At 40.7% G+C, this 22,932-nt stretch overlaps 1 protein-coding gene across 1 annotated transcript in view; it reads right to left on the bottom strand.

The window, feature by feature from the left end:
* The window catches only part of ncoa1 (nuclear receptor coactivator 1), a 99,895-nt gene that overhangs the window by 9,808 nt on the left and 67,155 nt on the right, over nucleotides 1-22,932 (bottom strand). The window contains exons 8-21 of the mRNA XM_034162564.1: nucleotides 21,534-21,632; nucleotides 18,953-19,093; nucleotides 18,129-18,276; nucleotides 14,588-15,548; nucleotides 14,207-14,431; nucleotides 10,846-11,161; nucleotides 8,641-8,823; nucleotides 5,678-5,795; nucleotides 5,126-5,294; nucleotides 3,508-3,831; nucleotides 3,289-3,390; nucleotides 2,508-2,922; nucleotides 1,955-2,123; nucleotides 1,295-1,484 (exon numbers count right to left, since the gene is read on the bottom strand). Coding sequence (XP_034018455.1) covers nucleotides 1,295-1,484; nucleotides 1,955-2,123; nucleotides 2,508-2,922; nucleotides 3,289-3,390; nucleotides 3,508-3,831; nucleotides 5,126-5,294; nucleotides 5,678-5,795; nucleotides 8,641-8,823; nucleotides 10,846-11,161; nucleotides 14,207-14,431; nucleotides 14,588-15,548; nucleotides 18,129-18,276; nucleotides 18,953-19,093; nucleotides 21,534-21,632 — 3,560 coding nt within the window. The remainder of the gene's footprint in view (nucleotides 1-1,294; nucleotides 1,485-1,954; nucleotides 2,124-2,507; nucleotides 2,923-3,288; nucleotides 3,391-3,507; nucleotides 3,832-5,125; nucleotides 5,295-5,677; nucleotides 5,796-8,640; nucleotides 8,824-10,845; nucleotides 11,162-14,206; nucleotides 14,432-14,587; nucleotides 15,549-18,128; nucleotides 18,277-18,952; nucleotides 19,094-21,533; nucleotides 21,633-22,932) is intronic.

Below are 22,932 nucleotides of genomic sequence, written 5' to 3'. Positions count from 1 at the left end.
TAAAATGAACCACAGGCACATTTGAGAATGCACGGACGTCCTGCCCATTCTCAAAAAACCCAGCAATTGGCTTGAGTTGTGGCTCTTACAATAGATGGATTATTTATTTTATTTGGCACTGCTTTAAAACAAATTTCCAGCCAATTCGGAGCATGCAAATAGAATAACTAGATTCAAGAAATGTTTCATTTTAAAAGACGTGCACCTCTATAGAGCTGTGACTTTACAAGAAAACCAAATGTCTAATTGTATCTGACAGGAAGCCTTGTGGATTTAAAATATTTGGGAAAAACACCACAAACCTTCAATCATTCAACAAGTGTATTTTGTCAGGTAATGACAACATTCCTCATTTCAGATGTGTGAAACACTGTATTGACTGTAATGGTAATCAGAAATAATCTAATGTGGTTTTTATCAAAAAGACTAAAATGTCTTGACTGAAACGAGACGAAAATATATTCAGTTTTCTTTTGACTAAAATGAACAGACTTTCAGTTGACTAAACCATGACTAAATAAAAATGGTATGTGAATGACTAAATATGGCTACCACTAAAAAGGACATCTGACAAAAAACTAAGACTAAATTAAAAATGGGTGACAAAAACACTAATGCAGTATCAGGATTATCCAAGTACAATTTACATAAAAAAACAAAAAACAAATCTTGTATGTAAAATTCAGATATATGTATATTTGCTTGCCCAAATGATGACTGGCTTACTGCTCAGCAACAGTAACCATGGCAACCAATTCATTATGAAGACAGAGATGGACTGGCAGAAATGTCCAAATATGTATGGACCTGCCTACTTTCCTTCCAGTCTGCAATGTACAACTACTCAGCAAACATTAGCTCTTAATGTTAAATAGAGTTTTGAAGTCAAGATCAAAGCTCAGTGTAGCTCAATTAAACTAAAATGCCAAAAGAGAAATGAAGCAAAAATAATACATTTGCATTCTGACAGTGATTAAAAATTTACAATGACAAATCAGTCATTTCTTGTTTGAAGTTTCTATCCAAAGTCTCAGAAAATTTCAGAAATGTCATAAGGTCCTAGATGGAAAATGGTGGAATCTGCTGCATCCGACTAAATTTATTCAGTGCCTGAAAGCATGAGACTGCACCATTCTGCATCTACAGTTTTAAACGTTTTGGTAAGACCTGCAAAAATCCATAAAAAAACCCCTACATCCCTGCAAGTATCATCTTGATACACAAAGTCAGTGTCAAAAATATCGTCAACACAAAGTTTCAGAGAATGAAATCCTGTGTGATCAGAACCACTCACCTGCTGGTCACTGCACACTGAAACAACGCTGCTGAGGTTACTGTTGTTCATTCCAACGGTCTGCCCCATGGCAGGTAACGAGCCCACATTCCCAGACCCACCGGCCATGGAGACCGTGATGCTCATGTTGTTGTACACCCCCTGCTGGCCAAAGGATTGCCCTGCGCTCTGCCCTGATTGACTGAAGAGACTGTGGCAAATCAAATATTCAAGCAGAACAGCACATTACAGGGCGTTCAGAAGAAAAATTCAAAAATCTGTTTATGCTTTACATAAAACAACTGTTCTAAAAGTTGAATACCATCAGTAAGTTTCCAGTTATTACTTCACTGGTAATGGCCAAATTTTTATTATTGCTTACTTGACAGTTTTTGTTGACAAATGGAATAAGTAGATTTTAAAATGACAGCATTATGGGGGCTCCAGGCAATATCATGACATTTTGTTTTCCTTCTCCTTTAATATTAATTAAAATGTTTCTACACAGACATGGAAAAGACTAGAAAATGTTTGGCTTATGATTGCAAAAAATGACTCAATTATATGGTTGAATGTATGATGAAGCGATCTGTGCTTTGGCAGAATATTTTGGCTCCATAAACTCAGATGTAATTAGAGTAAATCTGCTGATGTACCACACTGTGTGTATTTCTTACAAACCTATTGCTTCCCAAGCTTGTCTGCTGCCAGCTCTTTATGTCTGTTGACTGGTAGCTAGGAGGCGGGGTTTGTTGAAGCAGAGGACTCTGGGAGGTGGCGTTTTGAGGTGACAACAATGGGCTGGTTGGGCTCATCTCAGGAGGGAAAGAAGGGTCCTGTTGGGCCAGAGCTTTAACAGAAACACCCAAGAAGAATGTCAGCTTTATTAAGAGAGAACCTCAACATGCTCTCTGTAGTGGTAAAATCACTGATGCACTTCAGCATTGCATAGTTTTGTAGTGCAAAAAAGTATTCCAGATGGGAGGGGGTGGGGAGCAGTGAGCAACCTTTGTCAAGTAAATGTCAGATTCAGACAACAGGCTATTGTAGAAGGGGTTTTTTTGTTTGTTTTTTTTACAATCATAGTGCTGTCAGCGGCATGCATCAATTTAATAAATAAATAAGCACAACAACTTCAAAATATTTAATATTAATAACAAAAATGTTGGAACATATAACTGCAATCTTTCATCAAATGACAATAAAGCATGATTTTTTTTTTTTTTTAACTCACCCGACCCTCCAAATTGCTGAAAGAGGTCCTGCTGCAATGTTGAGTTCACGGTGTTGCTGAACTGTCCCTGCATGCCCCCAATCAGCGTAGGGTTATTCATAGGTACTCGTCCAGACAGCTTGGAGTCTAGAGGACCCAATGATATGGAGCTGAAGTGACTCGGTGAGGTAGGAGGGTTTCCCGTCATTGGATTGTGCCCTGGTGGGAAGGTAAACTGCTGTTGCTGCTGCGGTGTTGAAGGGGGACCTTTTGGGACTCTGGCAGTTCCAATGGGTCCCACAGCTCCGGTTGGATTTCCTGCCATGCCTTGCCTCATTAACATGACCTTCTGCTGGAGAAGTTGGCGCTGGCGATGCTGGAAGCTGTAAAGCTCCCTCTGTCGTTGAGCTACCATCTGGGCATTCAGCGGCGGTTGCTGGTGGAGGGGGCGCAAACATGTCAAAGAGTTAGACCATTTTTATACATTTTGGATTTGAAATGTACATTTGTAAGTATTGTTATCTATACAGGAGTAAAATTCAGATGAAAATCTGGAATTATATGTTTTTATGCAAGAATGGCAGCACATACAATAAATGCGTTCTGGTTTATAGCAGCTATCAGTAAACAGATGTAACACTCTTCAAGTGCGACTGAACAGTTTAACAAGAAAAACAAACAAACAAAAAAGTGAAATTAGAAATGGAAATTATTTTCATTGTAGCAGATTTTAGTGTAATGCCAACAGTACTCGTACACGCGTGCTGTGAGTGAGGAGATTCTTACTGCCACCGTGACTCACCTGAGAGGGCATCTGAGGCTGCTGCACCACTTGACGAATCCCCATGTTAACATGCTGAGGACCACCTGGAAGAGTACTCATGCCGGACAATCGATTCTGGAGCTGAGGCACATTACCAACTTGGTCAATAATCAACCATATCTGACACTCAGCACATGAATGTGAGTACACACTGAAAAAAAAATCTGTAATGTAGAGAAACCACCACCACGCCCTTACCTGCTGTGGGCCCTGCACCCTCTGCTGCAGCTGCAGGCGCAGTTGGTTTGGCGGCAGCCTGAGCTGAGTGCCACACCCCTGAGGCCTGACCATGCCTGGCCTCAGCCCCATTCCTGTCGTTCCACCAGGAAAAGCCACTCGAGGGGCTGCGAAACTCATACCCTGTAGCCCAACAGTGCCCACATCAGAAGAAAACTGAGCTTGTGAAGCTGGTGCAAACTGGGAAGGATAGGCAGGGAGTTTGGGGTCCATAGAAACTGGCATGGCAGCTGGTTGCTGGATTGGAAAACTTTGGTTTTGGGCCAGAGGGTCAAAACAACCACCCTGGTTCAAGGGAAACAAAAATGACAAAAAGATACCTATTAATTCATGAATGAAAAGACATTAAGCATCATTTTAACATGTCTGCTTATGTATCACGCCCTGTATCATGTATCTGTATCAGCCCAAGTCCGAAGGATACAGATAAAGACAAGTAATAACACATTTTATCACATATTACAACAAACAAAGAACAATAATCACATGTGAATCATGTAGAACGAATAACGCAGGTAAATCATGTAGGTATGTAAATAATGTGATGTTTTATGTCTGTCTATAAAGTCATGAGTGTCCTCTTCATTGAAGTCTCACAACTTCAGTATGAGACTCAAGTTGTACAATTCTCCCTGCTAGGGAGGCTAAAACTCTCTCACCTTGATCAGACATCCTGGATGAATGAAATGATCTGGATCCTGTATCAGCATCCTGCACTTGTCACCAGGGTAACACAAAATGGGGGTGTATCATTGGTGGGGCAGAAAATGGAGGCTCCTGATTGGATGAAAAGCAGGGAGATACAAAGCCTTTTTTGTATCGCCCTGTTTTAAGATTTGTATCACCCTGATTTGATTACCACAGTTTCTAGGGCAGTAAAACTGGTAGAAATGTGTGTGAGTTATCAGCCATATTTTTTCTTGTATCTCATGAGGGCTGGTTTCTGAGTATAAGGCAGATTTTTGTTGTAATATGTGATAAGAAGGGTATATCACACACACTATCCATCAGAAACCAAACTGATGTGTATTTAAAGTAGAGTGAAATATGATTTTGAAATTTGTACCACTGCAACAGAGTGCAGCGTTAACGAGCTGTGTCAAACTTGTTACATATTTTAAACAAGGGAATATTAATGTAGTTTTAAAACGTGCACTGAATTAGCAGTAGTGACTGCCTATTTGCCTTATAACGCGAAGCTCAGAAAACGTGCCCTTATTTAGTAACTCGGATTTAACTTATCAGATACAGATCAATAAAAAAAAAAACAAAAAAAAAAACGACAAAGCCTTGATTGGGACAAAGTCCAACTGCTTCGACTGGATCAAGGCATTCCTGGTAGTAATCACTGAATGATGCTAAAAGATACCCGTTGTTAAAGGCTGCATTTACGTATGCTCTGACACACACACACACACACACACACACACACACACACACACACACACACACACACACACACACACACACACACACACACACACACACACACACACACACACACACACACACACACACACACACACACACACCTAATCATATCCGTTATTCTGAGTCGTAATCATCTTCAAACACTCACCTGCACCAGTTTGTCAATACCGAGGGCCTTATCAAGCTCAGCCAGTTCACTCTCATCAGTCCCACTGAGGAAGGAGATGAGCTGCTCTAACAGAGCCTTCTCATCACTGTGACCTTCAGGTGTAGTTGGGGGGCCCAGCAGGTCATCCAGTGTACAGGGCACACACTGCCTACTCACACAAGAAAACAGAGGATCCATCACATTTCTTTCAAAATGTTCTCAGACAACTTCACACCAAAATACAAAAGGTGCTCAGAGAAGCTCCGTCAAGCACAACAAAAACTTTTGCCTCAGCGTAAAGAACAAATTAATATACGAATTTATGGAACAGAGTTTACAATTTCACAGCCCTGTTCTCTGAATACTACCCAAACATTAATGGCATCAACTCCAGGCCATGTCCAACCATTTTTCCAAGCTCTGTCACAATCAGTAAAGTGATTTTTGTGAGTAATTCTGTAAACTGAAAAACAATATATGCATCCTGGCAAAAGTGTAGTCTGGTGGACAACGGCAATAATAGTTAAATATGTGTCGAGCAGCAATAGTTACTCTTGTGGTGAAGCCAAAGGTGCTTGTATCGGGGTTCCCAGGCCTCCATCAAAGGGCAAGGTGTCTGACAAAGCCTGAGGTTGGAACGGCGAATCCGTCTCATCCATTTTGGCTAGGCCTGAAACAGATTTTAACAAGAGACTGAGCTATTCTCAACCTCGGCAAAAAGCAGTTAGTACTCATTTACAACCCCAATTGCAATGAAGTTGGGACGTTGTGTAAAATGTGAATAAAAACAGAATACAATGATATGCAAATCCTCTTCAACCTATATTCAATTGAATATACCACAAAGACAAGATATTTAATGTTCAAACTGATAAACTTTATTATTTTTGTGCCAATATTTGCTCATTTTGAAATGATGCCTGCAACACGTTTCTAAAAAGCTGGGACAGTGGTATGTTTACCACTGTGTTACATCACCTTTCCTTCTAACAACACTCAATAAGCGTTTAGGAACTGAGGAGATTAATTGTTGAAGCTTTGTAGTGGAATTCTTTCCCATTCTTGCCTGATGTACGACTTCAGTTGTTCAACAGTCTGGGGTCTCCGTTGTCGTATTTTGCGCTTCATAATGCACCACACATTTTCAATGGGCGACAGGTCTGGATTGCAGGCAGGCCAGTCTGGTACCCGCACTCTTTTACTACGAAGCTACGCTGTTGTAACACGTGCAGAATGTGGCTGAATGTCTTGCTGAAATAAGCAGTGATGTCCCTGAAAAAGACGTTGCTTGGATGGCAGCATGTGTTGCTCCAAAACCTAGATGTACCTTTCAGCACTGATGGCGCCATCACAGATGTGTAAGCTGTCCATGCCATGGGCTCTAACACACCTACATACCATCACAGATGCTGGCTTTTGAACTTTGCACTGGTAACAATCTGGATGGTCTTTTTCCTCTTTTGTCCAGAGGACACGACGTCCATGATTTCCAAAAACAATTTGAAATGTGGACTCAGAGCACAGCACATTTTCCACTTTGTGTCTGTCCATTTCAAATGAGCTCGGGCGCAGAGAAGGCGGCAGCGTTTCTGGATGTTGTTTATGTTTGGCTTGCACTTTGCATGGTAGAGTTTTAACTTGCACTTGTAGATGTAGCGACGAACTGTGTTAACTGAAAATGGTCTTCTGAAGTGTTCCTGAGCCCACACGGTAAGATCCTTTATGGTGCGTTTACACATAAGCAAGACGCGTTACAAATGTCTTTTTTCTGTCATTCATGACACATTCCTGACATTCTTAATGTGACTTAATGCATCTGAATAGGTTTCTTAATAGTGCGTGTTGGTGCGTGATATTCTTGATATTCATGGAGCATGTTTTTGACTGTCAAAAAATCTTCCACAAATGTCACACACCACCCTCATTTCGTCTCATGTCGTGGAGGTCGCAGCTGAGTGTGTTGATCCGTCTTGATGAGTAGTGATCCTTAATAAAACCTGACAACATTCGTAGTGGTTCCTGTGATGGTTCTTGCAGCCCAGACTGTCACGCGTTATTACGCAGTGACACGGAAACTGTCAAGTTTTGACATGACTTGTAACGTAGTGTCACATTTCACTGCACACCACGACGAATCAGTTTTATGTCACGTGCGCACAATTAAAACGCGGTTCCACAGCGTTCAGTTTGATGCAGTATGCCGAAGAGGAACGGTGACGCGAAGTCAGCCACAGTTCCACAGTTCCTGCTGAAGCTCTTCAAGATGCTCCTGCAGGTGTTCCACCTGCTGCATGTGCCTGATGTTTGGGAAAATGCGCGAGACGAGAACCGCATGAAGCCACACATCTGGCACGGTCCGTCTCCTCCTCTCTGCCCCACTCCATGGCACAGAGCCCAACGACGCATGCAGTCACAAAGTTCTTCTGAAAAACTGGATCAATCTGGATGAATATGGGTGTGTGTGTGTGTGTGTGTGGAGACAATTCATCTCGTTCACAACGTGACAGAACTTAACGATGCGCTGTTATGCACAATAGCATGCAACAACATGGAACATTATTCTTGACCGTGTGTAATGGTTCCTGATAATTCTCCAGCAACACACGCCATTAATCGTAACGTGTGGTAACAGGTTGCAGCTGTTCCTGAGGACACCTGACACCTCTGCCCTAAATCATCACATTCGTGATCAGTGGCCAAGAATGTATACTTCGTGGCATTCGTGACTTGTCGTCGTTATGTGTAAACGCAGCATTACACAATGATGTTGGTTTTTAATGCAGTGCCGCCTGAGGGATCAAAGGTCACGGACATTCAATGTTGGTTTTTGGCCTTGCTGCTTACATGTAGAAAGTTCTCCAGAATCTCTGAATGTTCTGATTATATGATGGACTGTAGATGATGGAATCCCTAAATTCATTGCAATTGTACGTTGATAAACGTTCTTAAGCTGTTGGACTATTTTTTCATGCAGTTGTTCACAAAGTGATGATCCTCACCCCATCTTTGCTTGTGAACGGCTGAGCCTTTTGTGGATGCTCCTTTTATACCCAATCATGACACTCACCTGTTTCCAATTAGGTGTTCTTTGAGCATTCATCAACTTTCCCAGTCGTTTGTTGCTCTGCCCCAGCTTTTTTTTTTAAACTTGCTGCAGGCATCCATTTCAAAATGAGTAAATATTTGCACAAAAACAATAAAGTTTATCACTTTGAAAATTAAATATCTTGTCTATGTGGTGTATTCAACTGAATATAGGTTGAAGAGGATTTGCAAATCATTGTATTCTGTTTTTATTTACATTTCACACAACATTCCAACTTCATTGGAATTGGGGTTGTACGCTCTATGAAGACAGGTTAAACTAAAACAAACATTTTGTCAACAAATTCATGGAAACAGCAGTGATGCACCAACACAGCAGTGTATGCATCGGCCAGACAAACCTGCTCCACGTGTACCTCCTAGCCGTGTGTGTGTGTGTGAACATTTGTCAGTAGTGTTACGGCCCGTACCAGTGCTGGAACTGAATGGATTGATAACATCTGCCTCTTGAAAGGGGCTGGTGTCTTTCATGTTTTGGAAGAGGTCTCCTGGTCCCTGGGCCGGCGTTTGACTTGGTGTAGGGGGGCTGCAAAACTCAAAAGGCGACTGACTCTGGAGATTGCAACCGGAGGGGGGGCCACCATCATTAAGCCCTGAGACAAAAATATATATAAAAAGACAAATGATGAATAAGACCTGCAGTGTACAAAACACTGGCTCACATATCACATTTTCGGAGTGTGACAGATGTCACACAGGCCTTAATATTCAGATTGTTACAGACATCAGACTTGAATAAGGTTCTGGTTCAGTGCAAGATGCACAGACACTGTAATACAATCTTAGGGCCAGTAGAGGGCATACTGACTCATATACACAGAAGGCTCCTTGCTCAAAAGTGCATTTACTATGGATCACAATAAATACAAACAATAACGGAAAAGCATTTCTCAAGCTTTTTTGCATGAAAATGGCTACAAATTCAAACATGAGACATAATCATAAATCAATATATATTTTAACATTTATTATAATTCTCATATAACACAGAGGGTCAGTGTGGTGGCCAAGTAGTTAGTACGCTTTGCTTCCAAAGCAGAAGGTTCCTATCTCAAGGAAACCCTTGCCTATTCTCCATGTTGTGTGATCAAGGGGCATCCAGTGTAAAAAATTGTGCCAAATCAACATGCAAATCCACCTTGGATCTACTGTGAAAATCCCAAACAAAAAAAGAAGCCGAAAAAAAAAAAAAAAAAAAAAAAAAAAAACTTACATAATGTAGATGTGTCACAGATTTCAATTTCCATTGCATTTCAAAACTCAAGAATATTCATATCTGTTTTTTCATTGCTCCCCTTCACTGAACAAACTAATTACATGTCCCGTATTTTCTGAAGTGTAAGTCCACCAGTTGAAAAACGCCTTTTTGTGTGTGTGTGTGTGGGGGGGGGGGGGGGTACAAGTCACATATTGTTTCTGTATGTGGAACTCACTTTTTAAACACAGCCTTTCCCTGGAGGTAGGTTTCACAACAGACAAGAACTGAGTGTAACGTGCACACTACACCATGTGCTGTTACTTAACATTAACACTTTATTGTGGGAGTCCCTCACTTGTGTTGTGTACAATAAGAATTTACTCATATATTCTGAAAATAAGAAAGATGGACAAATAAATGTGTGACGAACAACATATTAGTTATTGTTTGATGCAAATGAACATGGAGTTGGGATTTTTGTGCAATGCTGTCGTGAACATTTCGCATCACACAACATCAAGAAGGCGACATAGAACCTCCCGATAATACGTTTTATTAATGTTTTGGCCTTCTGCTGACAACTCATGATGCATCACCTCAAGCGAGTCAAAGAAAACAGTCAACATGAGTTTGACATTGCTGTGCACCTGCCACGCTTTCTTTTGACTCGATGTTGGATGTTTCCATTGCAATGACTGAAATTCGATTTTTGGGTCGTACTTGTAAACCCATGTCTCATAATCACCCACAATAGCCGTGTTTAGGAACTCAGGGTTGCTTTTTGTGCATTCCAGCATGTCCTGCGAGACTTCTAGACAAAATTTTTTTCTGTTCCACCATCAGTAGCTTCACTGACACGCGCCGCATGACCAAATTCTTTATCAAAACGGAGTGTGGTGAACCTGTGCTTATCCGCACCTCATCCGCAAATTCTTGAATAGTGACAAGACAGTTATCCATGACAGAAGTCTGTATTCTGTCAATAACTTGGTCATTTCGGCTTGTGGATGGCCTACTGAAATGTGTGCTGCTCTTCACTGATGTTTGCACATTTCTGAAGCAGTTATACCATTTGTGTTATGCTCATGGCATCATCACCAAAAGCTGCTAAATCGTGTGAATGGTTTCCGTTTGGGTATCATCAAGCTTTTGGCAAAATGTGTATGTATACATATGCAATGACACAGAAAATTACTTGCAAATGGTCCAGATATGTTGTTATTATAAATGTACTGAGATCAAGCAGGCTGCACACTGATCTTCCATATTTTTAATTTCAAGATTATTTTGTGGTATCTGAATATTTTTGGGTGTTTTTTATTGTGAAGGATGGAGAGCGTAAAGAAACATTTTGTGTTTAACTTGACTGTGACATTCATATAATTGACTACATTTAAAAAGCAAAACAAGGCTGTACCTCTGTTTGGAGTGCTGGGAGGCGCTCTTTTCACATTGCGTGGCGTGCTGGCCTCGCCGGGCTGGAGCTGAGTGGGCGACTGCAGTTTGAGCTGAGGGGAAGGGGAGGAAAGTTGTGGTGATGGGGACTGCAACTGTGGGTGAGACAGAGGGGACTGGATCTGAGATGGGGTCTGGCTCTGGGGGGCTGGAGAGTGGAGTTGGGGGACTCCAACAAGGGCTGTTGTATCTTCATTGCCTGATTTTGGCCCACTTGGACCTCTCAGGCCAGGTAAGAGCTGGGTCGGAGGATCCATGTCAACACTGGATCGCTGAGGCTGGGAAAGAGAGAAAGAAGCAAAACGAAATGAAAATGGACAAATGAGGAAGGTCACAAAACAGATCAGCAGTGTGGGCCCACAGCAAGAAAATGTAGTATTAGTTGTAATGTTGTGGACAAACATACATGTACAATCAGGAGGCAGGGAGCACGGTCACTGCACCGCTGACCAGCCATTAAAAAGGTTTACTATTGTAGCACTTGTTATTGTTGCTGCAATTCTTCACAAATGTTACTGTTTGTTTAAATGAACTTTGAATATTGTTTGGAGAGCAGGTCGCTCGGTGGGACAAGGAGGTGACTTGGGTTTGATTACTGGCTACGCAACCTATGCATCTGCCTTGAATACCTACTGGCACTACAAAATGTCACATTTCAGCTGCAGTTTGAATTAAAGCTGAAAGTCAAGATGACAAGCAAATCTTGAATGTCTCATTTTAGCCCCAATGAGGTGGTGTACAGAGGCAAAATTATAACTGTGCTGTTGCTCAAACACTTGCACCGCATCCAGAAAGTATTCACAGTGCTTCCTTTTTCCACATTTTAATGGAACCATATTCTAAAATGGATGAAATTCTTTTTTTTTTCCTTAAAATCCTACACACAATACCCTATAATGACAAACTGATTTTTTTTTTTTTTTTTTATAAATTTATTCAAAAAAGAAAGAAAAAAGAAAGAAAAAATAAATCACGTGAACATAAGTATTCACACTTATTGAGCTCAGGTGCCTCCTGTTTCCATTGATCATCTTTGAGATGTTCATACAGCTTAACTGGAGTCCACTTGGGTAAAATTCAGTTCACTGGACATTATTTGGAAAGACACACACCTGTCTACATATAAGGTCCCACAGTTGACATTCAGAGCACAAACCAAGCACATCTCTGGAGAGATCTGAAAATGGCTGTGCACCGACACTCCCCATCCAAACTGATGGAGCTTGAGAGGTGCTGCAAAGAGGAATGGACCAAACTGCCCAAAGATAGGTGCACCAAGCTTGTGGCATCATATTCAAGAAGACTTGAGGCTGTATTTGCTGCCAAAGGTGCATCAATAAAATATTGATCAAAGGTGTGAATATTTATGTACATGTGATTTCTTAGGTGTTTTTTTTGTTTTTTTGTTTAATAAATTTGCAAAAAAAAAAAAAAAAAAAAAAAAAAAAAATTTTTTCATGTTATTATTATGGGGTGTTGTGAGTAGATTTTGAGGGACAAAAATGAATTTACTTCATTTAGGAATAAGGCTGTAAAAAAATGCAGAAAAGTGAGGTGCTGTGAATACTTTCTGGATGCTCCATACGCAGTGGTGGGAACAGTTCCACTAATCCGCTAACCACTAATCAGTGAAGCTAACTTTGTTAGCGGATTGGCTTTTCAGGTAACTCTGAAAGCCATCCGCAGACCAATTAGCGTCCACTAAATTTAGTTCCGCTAACTTTCAGTCCACTAAATTTTTTTTTTTTTTTTTGGTGGCACAGTGAGTGAAACTTAACAGTCAAAAACATTTGTAAACCCTAAAATCATACGTTAGTTCCTCTCTGTTGCGTGTTTTGCAACCGTCAGACCGCAGTGAGCTCAGCCTTCCCCCAGCAGAAGAGGGTGGACCGGCTGCCGACTGCTGCAAAAAGTGTCATTTACTTTCCACATGCAACGACACAGATGTGTGGCAGGAGACATGAAAAGCAAGGCACTTTGGGACGGCAATGTCAACTGTCATTTTTACAAAGTGAAAATATTGCACATATCTTTTAAAGTAATGCACTAATTCTGACGGTCTGAGCATTAACAGACACACACACCAAAAGGCAATATGGAAAGTGAGTTTTCTCTCAATCACTCCCCCAGTCAAAACGCATAGAAACTGCCATCTACTGGATGGGAGTGTGAATAGCGACCAACATGTGATCATTGGTCACTATTCGCTGTGCTGAATTACATGTCACAAACAGAACTTTCAGTTTTGCAAAAGCCTTTTTTTTTCTTACAAATACAAAACATGAAATATTTACAAATACACATGTATTTGTAAAAAACACCACACACGTTACAGTAATTTGTATGTTGGTTTTTACAAATAAATAAAGCAACCAACCAGTGATTGAGAGGAGACCCATTTCCCATAATGCCTTTTGGTGCACGTTTCTGTTAATGCTCAAACCTTCAGAATTTGCACATTACTTTAGAACATACAGTAGTGCTCAAACATTTACATACCCTGGCAGAATTTTTGCTTTTTTGGCCATTTTTAAGAGAATATGAATGACAACACAAAAACTTTTTTCACTCATGGTTAGTGGTTGGGTGAAGCCATTTATTGTTAAACAACTGTGTTTCCTCTTTTTAAATCAAAATGACAAGATAACTACCCAAATGACCCTGATCCAAAGTTTACATACCCCTGCTCTTAATACTGTGTATTGCCCCTTTAACATCAATGACAGCTTGGAGTCTTTTGTGGTAAGTTTTGGACGAGGCTCTTTGATGGTAAAGCTGCCACTGAATATGTCTTGGACTTTATTTATATTAATTACAAAGAAAGACAAACAGTATGGCACTTTATGATAAATCTGCATAGAGTAGACAGTTCTCAAAAACTGAGTGACTGTGCAAGAAGGAGAAGAGTGAGGAAAGCCACCAAGACACCCAGACAACCCAGAAGAAGTTATGGGCTTATGTGGCTGTGATTGGAGAAATTGTGCACAGGTTGACCCCCATTTTGCAATATATTTACTGGACTATTCCTTCTTAATGGAACAGCGAGTGCCCTGATTCAAGTTTGAGGTGCCAACAATTGGTTCAGATTACATTTAACAAATACTTGTCGACTGAATTAAAAAGGACTTGGCTACTATTGTAAAACAAGTAAAACAATAAAGATATAGGGTCCTAACTCAGCACTGCTCATTACTTATGATGTGAGAACAGAGGTTGCTGACAGAAGATCTGTGGATGCACCCAGTGCAGGAACTCACTAAGACAACAAAGAATAGCTAATTTTGAAATGCTGCAAATCACAGTGACACTGACAGTAACTTTACCGTGGCGTCTCTGCCCTCTTTGAGGCTGTCTCTGCGGGTCTGTCTGATAGGGCTCGTCTTGGGACTCATGCTTGTTGAGCTACTGGAAACTTCCGTAGTTTTGTTTGGACCTCCTGCTGTGATCGTAGATCCAGTACAAACAGAGCTTTCCCTGCTGACTCCTTTCACCGTTTTTACTTTAATAATTTCCAAGTTCAGAGCAGATGGAGGCAGGTCCTCAATCTCCTTCAAAATAAATCATTCATCAAACAAAAAATAATTTAGAATATCAATTGTCAGTGGCTAAACAGTTACCTCACAGCAAAAAGGCTAAAATGGTCTATAATTACTACAATCTCACTCCAACTAGAGAAATATGGAGATTAAGACATTCACAGTTACCTTCTCATCTGTATCCAGCAGGAAACGCAATAATTGATGGTCCTGTGGTTCTCTGCCGCTGCACTTAGGAAGTGCCATGGCGAAGTTAGGACTAGCAGGCATTTCCTTCTTGATATCAATGTCTTTAGTATTTATTTCGTCCTCAATGGTGCTGGAGGAATCATTGTCCTGGAGCAGCCGGTGCAAAATCTTATGTCTTTCTGTCAGAGTGCTATGGGAGGCAGGACAATGAGGGGCAGGAGAAGGGTGAGGGAGAGGTGATTGGGTGCAACCGATACTGCTGTTAGCTTCAACTGCTGTCCCATTGGTATCCAAAAGTTGGCTGAGTCTGGGGTTCCCCAGCTGCTGGGCAGATGGAACCAAGGTTTTAACAGGGTCTTTTGCCCCAACTTCTCCACCACCTACTCTAACGTCTGTGGGCTTAGCTGAAGGAGGTCGAGCAAGGGAGTTGGTAGGCGTACTGGCTCGTCGCTGAGGGCCAGGAGAAGATAGTGACAAGGAAGCCATTGACCCACCGCTGATTTCTACAACAGACTGCTGCCTGATGAAACTGCCTCCACTGTTAAGTGCTCCAGGTGGAGAATGGAGGCCTGGTGTGCAGGGAGAAAAGGGGTTCCCTGGTAATCGTGGACTTCCCCCTAACCCAGGACTGGTCCGTGACATCCTGGGTGACACAAATGAGGTAGGGGTGGTTGTAAGTGGGCTGCTTAAAGGAGAGGGGCTGTTGACTTGCTGGGGACATGACCTATTAGGTGTTGCGTAGCCAGTGGGTGTGTTTGAGCCATGTCCTTGAAGGGTTACATTGCTGTTGCTAGGATTTGTTGGGGTGAAGCCTGAGCATTGGGTTGAGTTGCTGCCACGGGGGATGGCTGGGGAGTGGGTTGAAAACTGGGCATGGCTTCCTAGGGTCGGCGGAAGGCTAGGGTTAGTGTTTTCCTGAGAGCTAGCAGTGTTGTGTTCCCTGGAAGAAAGGCAGAAAAACATTAAAAAAGAAGTTAATAAAACGTAACCCAAGAAAACCACGTGGCTCAAAAGAAAAGCACATTATTAAAGGCCAATGATGCAACAACGCATGACAATATCATCTGGATAAAGGTACACCATCTTTGCACCAAGAATCTACATATTAGCAGAAAAAATGACTTTACACCTTAAATAAAATGTCAAAAATAGTGTTTCATTTGGACAATGAGCAGCATCATGAAGCTTAGACAACAACACAAACACGGAAACATAACGCTAAAGGTCTGTTTACTTGCCTTTCTCAAATTCTGAGTTGAATACGTGACCCCTCTGGTGTATTCACCACTGCACTTACTCCAATTACGCAATTCCTAAGTGACTGGAAGCCAAGGAATCTATGTCAATAGCTTCCACTTATGCATACAATAGTGTATGACTAATACAGTGCCAGTAGGTATTCAAAGTAAGCACATCTCTTCTTGTATCACTCCAACAACACGGGCAGTCTGGTAAACTCATTATTTTACTCAAAGAACTGAGATTGTAATAATCTTTTATAGGGTTTGTTTCAACACAACTGGTCCAAGTTTCCATTTCTACTGAAGGAATACACCACCAAATTCTCATTGGCAGCAATATGTATTATATTGTATTGTATCCTTTCATGCACATGCTCAGTTTTCATGCCAATGTGTTCTTCAAAAACAACAACTACAAAATGCCATTCCCACAAAGTTCCCATAAACCAATGTGAGCACTTTACCCATTCTCACCGGCACATGATTTCTAAGGAATGAAAGAAGTATCCAAATATGATGAAGACTGTTAGCAGCTGCAGAGCATCTTTAACTATCCCTTCAAAATATAGCAAAAACATGTCTTGAATACAAGTTGTGCTGTACTATGAGATTTTTATACTTGAAAACAAAAAGTGCCTTCCCTTTTCAGTATGACGAGGAACTCAATGACCCAAGTCTCAAACAGTCTCAAAGAAGAGGCACACCTGCTGTGATGTATGCTATAGGGAACTTAAATACTGCACAATGCAACATTTAACTCATTACTGGAAGTGTCCAGCCAGGTCTCACAATTCACATCCCTGCACTTAGTCAGCAGATAAGTGAAGCACTGCACTGTGGAATCATGGGGGAAGGAAAACACTGTTGTAAAACAAATTTAATCAGAGCTCATAGCTTCATTCAATCATTAGGTTGTCAGGCCAGTTTGGGAGCTTGTGCTGGTGCCACACTTCCCACATCCACCTCACTCCGAAACCGCCTTGGGGCATAGATGGCAATCAGGCAGACAACCGATCCATCCTCACTAGAGCTGGACAATAGGGAATTTTTTTGAGGGGGGCAACATGATACAGATATTAGAGAGTAAAACACTTCTGATACCAATACATATGTACATAAAGAATGCTGTGACTTCTAACATTCCTTATCAAACCTTTATGACAAAGAAATAGAATTGAGACTTGATGTTTTACCGTTTAAATATGAACATTATTTAACAAGAAAAAAGTAATAAAACATAGGTGCAGTCTTAGACTTCTCCATTCAGCAATTGTAGGAGACAAAATATGATACAAAATTTATATATATATATATATATATATATATATATATATATATATATATATATATATATATATATATATACATATATATATATATATATATATATATAGGGAGAGAGAGAGAGAGAGAGAGAGAGAGAGAGAGAGAGAGAGAGAGAGAGAGAGAACCTGAACCTAACTAGGATGGATGGAGTATCTCAAGAATGTTTGAAGGACAGCTGGAATAAAATTTCCTTCAGCTTACTCAAGTCACTCAAATTCTCCATCTAGATCATGTAAATCCCATCATCTTCCAACAGTCAACCTCATTTAGGAGTTGTATTCCCAAAACTTGGACACGCCTTGCATTGCAAATTCCATGGCAAGTCCTAAGTCAGGTTGCCTGTTGGGAGATGATTCAGGGAAGATTTCATTGAAAGTACCATGACAATTACTTTCTCTCACAAATAGTTCCAAGCATTACCAAGTTCAATTACATAACGGAACAAAACCTGAATGCAGTGAGGTAAGGCAACAACATGATCCTAATGTTTCTATTTCTTTTACAATATATACTTTAGAAGGTTTCTTCCTATACCTTCTTATACTTGAGGTTTCTTCGTCAGAGGGAGTTTTTCCTTACCACTGTTGCTCTGGGGGTTAGTAAGGTTAGACCTTACTTGTGTGAAGCGCCTTGAGGCAACTCTGTTGTGATTTGGTGTTATATAAATGAAAATAAATTGAAATTGATAAGGTGGTTATCACTGACAAGTATACTATTAAGACAGTACAGACTAGATTTAAAGTTAAAAATAGCTAGTATGGTGATTTAAGCTAGTGCCCCGGGGTGCAGCAAGAAGAGTTGACTGAATAACACAGATGTCACGGCTGCCAGCACTACTGGGTCATGAACTGGAATAACAGAGTCCTGAATTTTTCAGAGGAAATGACAAAGATATTAAATAAATGCCCTGAAAAAGAAGTGTGATTAGTGTATGTGCACGTGGATCACAGTACCTGTCAATAGTGTGAATGCCCACAATGAAGGGCTGTACATCAGGGTTGGGGGGGCAGCAAAACTTGCAGCGGGTCTGAGCACTGAGCAGGGTGCCATCACTTAATGTGAAATGGTACAGTGGACTGATTGCGGTGCCATGAGTCATCACTACAGGGCAAAACCCACACACAAACAGAAGTGAAAAACACAGGGTTTAGACTTTGGTCTCTTCGTTTGTTTGGTTTTTGCCTTTTCATTTCAAATGTTTATCCTGTTTAAACACAGTGCTTTTTCCTGCACGACTGTTTTTTTTTTTTGGTACTCTAAATGAGAACACAGAGTATGTAACTGCCTCTAGATAAAACGCCACATCCGGCGACTTTTTCCAAAGTGCCCTGCTTTTCTGTACAGCAACTCTGAGCACTTTAAGTTTAAAATCCTTCATCTTTCTGAAAAAGAACATTTTCAGGCTCAGTCATATTGAGCAACATTTCTCTCTCCATGAAGGTGAACCTTTTGTGTTTTTATCAATTTATGTGCTCGCACTGCCAACATGATGACACCCAGAGCAGCAATTTATGGACTTGAGAACGACTCTTCCAAAATGGGTGTCATGAAGCAGCGGTCGTCTGGTATACATATTACAATTTGTGGTTGTGATCAGTTCCGTCACTGTGCAACTACTACACTGGACATGTTATTTAAACATGAATTAATCACTGAAATGAAAACAAACTGCAATTTGATTGCATGCAGGACTAATAAAGGAATACCTTATTTTAATGCAAAAAAAAACAAAAAACAAAAAAAACAAAAAACAACAAAACGTACTGTTGTTGCTTACCCTCGTTCAGCAGCTTCTTAGCATGGGAAGGCTCTTTACCCTGTGGCTGAAAGAAAGCGTAGATGCACTTCCTGACCAGGTCCTCCCAGCCAGGCCGGCCAGTTGCTCGCAAAGCACTAGTTTCTATGGAGATGATCTTACCTGGAGGGCGAAAAGCACACGGGTGCACATAGACTTGCATAAACTCAGTAAGATCAGTTTACACAGATAACAGGATCCCCCACTGCAACCACACACAGTCAAGCCTGGCAATACAACACCTACGTAAAATTTACATAGGGAACGTTTTCTCTTACTGATTTACTTTAGACTGAACTGTTTAAATACAACCCCTGGCAAAAATTATGGAATCACTGGCCTCGGAGGATGTCCATTCAGTTGTTTAATTTTGTAGAAAAAAGCAGATCACAGACATGACACAAAACTAAAGTCATTTCAAATGGCACCTTTCTGGCTTTAAGAAACACTATAAGAAATCAGAAAAAAAAATTGTGGCAGTCAGTAACGGTTACTTTTTTAGACCAAGCAGAGGGAAAAAATATGGACTCACTCAATTCTGAGGAAAAAATTATGGAATCATGAAAAACAAAAGAATGCTCCAACACATCACTAGTATTTTGTTGCACCGCCTCTGGCTTTTATAACAGCTTGCAGTCTCTGAGGCATGGACTTAATGAGTGACAAACAGTACTCTTCATCAATCTGGCTCCAACTTTCTCTGATTGCTGTTGCCAGATCAGCTTTGCAGGTTGGAGCCTTGTCATGGACCATTTTCTTCAACTTCCACCAAAGATTTTCAATTGGATTAAGATCTGGATTGACCCTATGTGTCTTTTTGCAAGGAATGTTTTCACAGTTTTTGCTCTATGGCAAGATGCATTATCATCTTGAAAAATGATTTCATCATCCCCAAACATCCTTTCAATTGATGGGATAAGAAAAGTGTCCAAAATATCAACGTAAACTTGTGCATTTATTGATGATGTAATGACAGCCATCTCCCCAGTGCCTTTACCTGACATGCAGCCCCATATCATCAATGACTGTGGGAATTTACATGTTCTCTTCAGGCAGTCATCTTTATAAATCTCATTGGAACGGCACCAAACAAAAGTTCCAGCATCATCACCTTGCCCAATGCAGATTTGAGATTCATCACTGAATATGACTTTCATCCAGTCATCCACAGTCCACGACTGCTTTTCCTTAGCCCATTGTAACCTTGTTTTTTTCTGTTTAGGTGTTAATGATAGCTTTCGTTTAGCTTTTCTGTATGTAAATCCTTTAGGCGGTTTCTTACAGTTCGGTCACAGACGTTGACTCCAGTTTCCTCCCATTCGTTCTTGTTGTTTTGTTGTGCATTTTCAATTTTTGAGACATATTGCTTTAAGTTTTCTGTCTTGACGTCTTCCTTGGTCTACCAGTATGTTTGCCTTTAACAACCTTCCCATGTTGTTTGTATTTGGTCCAGAGTTTAGACACAGCTGACTGTGAACAACCAACATCTTTTGCAACATTGCATGATGATTTACCCTCTTTTAAGAGTTTGATAATCCTCTCCTTTGTTTCAACTGACATCTCTCATGTTGGAGCCATGATTCATGTCACAATTTTTTTTCTTGATTTCTTATAGTGTTTCTTAAAGCCAGAAAGTTGCCATTTGAAATGACTTTAGTTTTGTGTCATGTCTGTGATCTGCTTTTCTTTTCTACAAAATTAAACAACTGAATGAACATCCTCCGAGGCTGGTGATACCGTAATTTTTGCCAGGGGTTGTATTTACAGATATGCAAAGTCCACCATCCACCAGCATCCAAGTACAGTGACTGTCTGAAGCAAGATGGCAGTGACAGTATAATGTTCTGTCTTCCTGCAATTTGACCTATTCTTCAACATGCCTCAAAGACACAGAAACTGCAAACAATCTGTCCTCCATTATTAGACAACACCCACTCACAGGTACATTTTTTTTAACCCTCCTCCTGGTTGAACACTGTGACACCAGTATCAATAAACATTTGGAGACAAAAAAGCTTAAAGTGAGCTGTCTGATATCGGAGGGCTAGACAGTAACGTCTACCTGGGAAAGGCTAACTAGACCCTTGAACATGCAACTTTCCGAACGTATTTCAGGCAAACAGCCAACAGAACAAAAGTTGGATGAGTGCTCTTGAAGCTGAATGACTATTTTTTACTTGAAATTGAAAGTTGCCTATGACAGCAGAACTCCTCAGCCAGACAACAAACCTTATTGGTTCGAAAGGGTGGAAGAAAGACATTTGATAGAATGATAAAATTATGCCAACATAACGAGTCAAACAAAAAAGTTTCAGGACAGTAGGAGGAGTGATACGATGGCAGAAATTCATGCTCTGCAAGAACTGTAGACCTAAGCAAGTGAAATCAGCTCATACATAGATTCAAAAACTCAATCTTTTAATTTAGTGTAAATAGTTTCTGTAGAAGTTAATTTTACTTAAGTAAATGTCACTTGACCCTCACCTGGGTCATAACTGCTGAAGATACCGCCCCACAAAACCTCAATTGTGAATTTCACATCATGTATGCAGATGTGTATTACCAGTTGGGTCCTGTTTAGTGACGAAAGACTCAGTGCTGACAGGCAGCGGCTGGGTCCGCGGCATCTGACAGGCAATACAGATCAGGCAGCTCTGTAGGTCTGATGACACAGAAAACAACGTTTTCAGTGAAACTGATCAGCAATTTCTCCTCTGACTCATGTGTGGACCACTGAGAACAACAAACACACATTTAAAATAAACTATTAATAATCAGCAAACGAGACTACAAAAATAAAAACATTAGTTTTATATTTCCTAATTATTACTCTATTATTCAGTGACATGAGAGCAGACGATAATTATGCAGAATTCATGTTTATATTTGATAAACGTATGTCATGTTTATGCTGTCTGAAAGATGTGCTGGTGTTTAATATAGCAGCATCCACCACACTACAGAAGTGCACAGGATCCCAGATGGCAACAACCCAGACAAACAACCGGTCAACCCACACCCCATGAAAGTAAACATTTAACTGCCGCAGCCGAATGGCATGTGGGCGTGTCCTTGGCCTTCTTCAGCCATTGAGGTCCTTGACACTGATCTACCTGGGTGTGAGATCATGCACAGAATAAAGCAGCATATGACCAAAATGTCACACAACTGATGCTCCTTCACAATACATGTGATATTCATCTGTCTACCCAAGACACTGTTCATTTTTACAGAAAGTCATTCCAATGGTACCCAAGGATCCTCCAAAGTAATCTAGTATCAAAAACATCAAGTTGTCACCTTAGGTCACTGGTAGCATCTAAGTCTCACAACCACACAGTTAGACAGAACCCAGGACCCTAAAGACTCCTGTCACACCGGCATCATCAGACACTTCTGTCCGGTGAACTCGTATCTCCATCTGAGATGTGAATGTCACTGCTGAGAATGACTCTACATGTTCAACACTTTCACCACATACAAATATGCTTCTGATGGCCGAGTCCAGGAACTCCTTGAAAGCCTAGATCTTCGTCTTGATCCAGGACAATCCAAGTTTTCAAGAGCTGCACTGATTCCACAAAGATCATAACATTAACTACAAAGTTGAAGCCTGTATCAATACTTTTTTGTACTGTATAAATAACAGAGTGAGTGATGGAGAATGAAATAGTCGCAGCAGTCACCAGAGCGCACAGTTTATCTGCTGTGGCTTAATGCCATTTGAACTTTTATTCAGTAGATGTTTAAAATTTGAGCAACTCTTCTGTAATTTATGCCAGAACATTTTACTGTGTCTATTTATACTTCTGTGTTCACCATCGAACAGCACCACCCCGACTAACGTCTTATGTTACAAAAATGTTTTCCAACGGTTCTCTAAGTCAGTTCAAAGATAATAAAATCAATCTCATAATGTGATCAGTAAAGAGTGCAAACATATAGCAACAATCAACATAAAC

The sequence above is a fragment of the Thalassophryne amazonica genome, chromosome 21 (assembly GCF_902500255.1).
Source record: "Thalassophryne amazonica chromosome 21, fThaAma1.1, whole genome shotgun sequence".
NCBI lineage: Eukaryota > Metazoa > Chordata > Actinopteri > Batrachoidiformes > Batrachoididae > Thalassophryne > Thalassophryne amazonica.
Note: the sequence above shows the minus strand (reverse complement) of the source record. Positions and strands in the feature narration are given on the sequence as shown.